The sequence below is a fragment of the Carya illinoinensis genome, chromosome 15 (assembly GCF_018687715.1).
Source record: "Carya illinoinensis cultivar Pawnee chromosome 15, C.illinoinensisPawnee_v1, whole genome shotgun sequence".
NCBI lineage: Eukaryota > Viridiplantae > Streptophyta > Magnoliopsida > Fagales > Juglandaceae > Carya > Carya illinoinensis.
In genome coordinates this window covers 5694707-5699137 of record NC_056766.1, presented here as the reverse complement: position 1 = coordinate 5699137, position 4431 = coordinate 5694707, and the positions used below count along the sequence as shown (strand labels likewise).

Here is a 4431-nt window from a genome sequence, read left to right as displayed (position 1 = left end):
CTCCAGCCCCTCCTTGTGATTCCTCCAACCGTGAGCCCCCGCGGTAGTAACCCAGTGAAAAACCAGGGCAGCATCTCAACCCAGCCAACACTTACACTGACCGACGACGGAAACTCTATGCCCATATACGCCGTCGTGTACCCATACTTGCCCACGGCCTTGCGTCACTGCAAATAGCGTTGGAACACCACTCAAGCTCATTTGCGTTGCTTTGTGACCCACCATCAACCCATGGTAGGAACCACCGCCACTTGTCTCTTCACTCGTACGCACCACCACGAAACCTCCATGAAGCAAGCAAACCACACCACAACCTCTTCTGCCACCCGGCCATGCACGTAAGTATCGGCCGTTAGCAGCTCTAAAAAACCATCCCACCTGATATCGACGTAGCCTCTGTACAACAAAAACAGAGTATCTCCATGCCACGAAGAGTTGCAACGAACGGCACACTGTGAGACGCCACAACCAAGAACCATCAGAAGGTGCCGCCCATCTCCTCCGTAGGCCTCTTCATCCCTACCTGTCCGTGGTACGTCGGAACTTGCTCAAAGTACAGAGAGCTAGCAATCAATTGCCTTGAGTACATGATCATCGTAGACCTCCACAAGACGATGGAGTTCTCGGGTTGCCACAGAAACTGCTGGCTATTACCTCCCATCAACCTCACACAGCACCGCCACCGCTATCGTCACTCATCGCCAGAAACCGCAGCCGTACCCCACGTCGCCCACTGCCCCAGTACGTAAGACTTCTTCTCTCCTCTTAATCAGTGGTTAAACTTGCATGTGGCAAATTTCCGGTAGATTATATTACGTTTATGCCCCTGAATTATATATTGACATGGCAAATTATCTTGTACTTGTGATATTTTACGTTGGGCTTTGTTTATACGTAGGGCTTTATTTTATTTTATTACATAAACCTTTATTCTATTTTAACATGGGTTGGGCTTAAGATTTTAAATCGGGCTTAGTTTTACTTGGATGAATATGTTAGCCCAAAAGCTTTATTTTTACATAAAATATTTAATTAATGTTATTAAATATTAACTTTTACAACTGAATTTAGTAATAAATAATAAGTGTCTAATTCTATTTTTATTACGTTAAGTTTGGTTACGTATATTTTATTAAATAAAAATATGATTTTCTACTAAATTGTGATACGTTATTAAAATATTATTTTTTAATATTATTATTATTTTAAAATTTAAAAAACTATAATTATTTATTATATTTATACGAAAATTTAAAAAATTTGTAATAATTAGATAAACTACTTTTACCATCAAACGAGACCACGTGATATGAAGTAAGATATATCATTTTTTTTTTTTATTTGGTGTTAGGTTTATGTTTGCCATCAAATTTGATAGATGGGAAGTCATTATCCCGAGCAAATTAGACTTTGTGACCATTATTATGCCACCGTAACAATTGCTTAGAAAATTATGGAGTTGTCTCATTGATGAGACATCATCACGTATGATACCACATGATTTATTAAAAAAATTAAAATTAAAATTAAAATAAAATAACAGCTCAAAATATAAAAAAAAAAATGAAGATTGAAACTTTAAATTCTATTTATTTAATCTACATTTATATTTTTAATTTTTTTTAATAAATTATGCAACACCACGTGAATGAAAAAAATGAGCTTGTGACAAAAAGTAAGGGCGCTGGCCACAAGATATTTATCATCGGGGAGACCAACTGGTGAACTATACCAAGATACCATCTTTTTTCCTCCGTCACGAAAATGAAATATGGCGGTGAGACTATTCTTATTCCCTACCTTCCATGAAAGGACGCAGAGGGGGAAGCAATAATGGTGGGTTGAAGATAAGACTGCTCAATGCATGAGTGATGGTTAAAAAATTGGATTTTGAGTTTGTACCCTGTTCATTCTTTAGAAAAAAACCTCGATCTTGTTCTCAACAGAAAACATAACTGGATATTGCCCCAGCATCTATCCTAGTTTATACACAGAAATTGTGCTTTTGTAAGGAATCTCCCAAGTCCACCAAGTTAACGTTGATAGTTTATTGCTCAAAAGCCCATTCTGTAACACAAAGATTTCAAGCTCCTAGCACTTTGTTTTGAATTAACACAAAGTTTGAGGATATGGGTGCGTCCTTTTCATTTCCGAATTCCGTTCGGTTTATCTTTCTCCTTTTCTGCATCGGTTTTTCAATCGGTTCAGCCACTTCCTCCTGTCCCATGGATCTCAGCTATGTCGAAACCTTCCCATGGAACACTTCACAGTGTCAACAGCCTAATGGGAAACACTGTTGCCAGACCCTTCTCAGCCTTCTTGGCGTGGGAATTGCCCAGTACCTCAAAGACACCTCCATGTTCAACCTCCCGGATGCAGCTTCTTCATCTTCTTGCCTTTCCGATCTCCAAACCAAGCTCGCCGCCTTGTCAATCCAGCCCTCTTGGGTCCCTATGTGTTTTAAAAATTCAACCCAGTTCGTTGCTAATCCTTCCCTTTGTGCTGGAATCATGACAACCCAAGATTGGACTAAAAAGCTTGGTCCAATGAATGCATTGGACGAAAATTGCCGGGGAGACATAAACTCGCTAACTCGGTGTGGCGCCTGCCTGGATGCTGGCATGAAGGTGAATTCCATATTGAAACGTCTAGACCCGAATGGCACAATTTGCTATTACTTTGTATGCTTATACGCTGCAGGGATTGTTAACGAGTTCGGTCCAAAGGATGTAGGGACTGCTTCTTGCATTCTAGCCTTGCCATTGTCTAGCTCAGCGGACAAGTCATCAAATCATTGGAGCAGAAAAACTTCAACGTTGTTGATTTTTGGATGCTTGGGTGTGATTATTGGTCTATTGATTACCTTTATAGTGATCAAGCTGTATAAGAGATGGGACAAGAAAGAAAGGCAAAATGGTGTGCATGAAGACTGTGTTAGTAGTTTCAAAGAACGCGTGTTACCCAACACAGGTGCAAAATGGTTTCATGTATCGGAGCTTGAACAAGCCACCAATGGATTTTCTCAGATGAATTTAATTGGTCAAGGCTCATCTGGGATTGTGTACAGAGGAACTCTTGCAGATGGCACTTGGATTGCAGTGAAGCAAATTCTTGATTTGGACTCGAAAAAGGAAGAAGAGTTCTGCAATGAAGTCGAGATCATCAGCAAAATAAGGCACAGAAATCTTCTTTCTCTTCGTGGTTGTTGCGTTACAAGCGACACTCTGAAAGGGACTCAGAGGTTTTTGGTTTATGATTTCATGTTAAATGGTAATCTCAGCGATCAATTGTGCATTTCTGGAGCTCATGAACATGGTAGGAAGAAATTAACATGGCCTCAGCGCAAGAATATAATCCTTGATGTGGCCAAGGGGCTTGAATACTTGCATTATGGGATCACACCCGCCATTTATCACCGAGACATAAAAGCCACCAACATACTTCTAGACTCAGAAATGAAAGCTAGAGTGGCCGATTTCGGGTTGGCCAAGCAAAGCAGTGAAGGCCAGTCTCATCTCACCACCAGAGTTGCTGGCACTCTTGGTTACTTAGCACCTGAGTATGCTCTCTATGGGCAACTAACAGAGAAGAGTGATGTTTATAGTTTTGGAATTGTTGTTCTTGAAATCATGAGTGGAAGGAAAGTGCTGGAAACATCAAATTCCACAGTGACATTGATCACTGACTGGGCTTGGATGCTTGCAAAATCAGGAAATGTGAATGAAATTTATGATGAGTCCATAAGGGAAGAAGGGCCAAAAGGTATGATGGAGAGGTTTGTTCTTGTTGGAATGCTTTGTGCTCATCTTATGGTTGCATTTAGGCCTACTATATCTGAGGCGCTTAAAATGTTGGAGGGTGACATTGATATTCCTAGATTACTAGACAGGCCATTGCCACTTGGTCACCAGTCATTTAGATCTTCTCTGCAGCAATAGTACCTCAGGTTCTCAACAAGTGAGAGATCAAGGCTCAGCTCAAGGTATAGATGCTTCCTCTAATACTTTTAACTGGACTGCAGTGTTTTTATACTTTTCAGGGAAATTTGAAGTTGGTTTTGAGTAATGAAATCATCCTAACAATGGATGCTTCCTCTAACAGATCTTTGTTGATGGCACGGCAATGACATTGCAGGGCATGTAATCAATTGACAGGAACAGTAAGTTTTAGACATCTGAACAGCTTCTGAATAATAAAGAGATAGGAAGGAATAAACTGTTGGACTACCTTTGGGTTTGTCCTTTCTTAGTAAGCAATGTGACAGGTAACTTGCACAAACTTCGTAGGTCTTTGTGTGAACTACGAAGAACTGTACTTTTTTTAAGTGTCTTTTAATTAATATGTAATCAAACAAATGGAATTTATTTTTTTGTAGATTAATGTTATATACAAATTTAAAGTGTCTAAGTTTTGCACATTCTCATTAAAAAA

At 39.8% G+C, this 4431-nt stretch overlaps 1 protein-coding gene across 1 annotated transcript; it reads left to right on the top strand.

The window, feature by feature from the left end:
• Window positions 1-1731: 1731 nt before the first annotated feature.
• LOC122296488 (probable receptor-like protein kinase At1g11050) lies at window positions 1732-4177 on the top strand. The gene is made up of 2 exons (XM_043106247.1): window positions 1732-3982; window positions 4102-4177. The coding sequence occupies exon 1, from the start codon at window positions 2130-2132 to the stop codon at window positions 3936-3938; it is 1809 nt and encodes a 602-aa protein (XP_042962181.1). The 5' UTR covers window positions 1732-2129; the 3' UTR covers window positions 3939-3982; window positions 4102-4177.
• The last annotated feature ends 254 nt before the right edge of the window (window positions 4178-4431 follow it).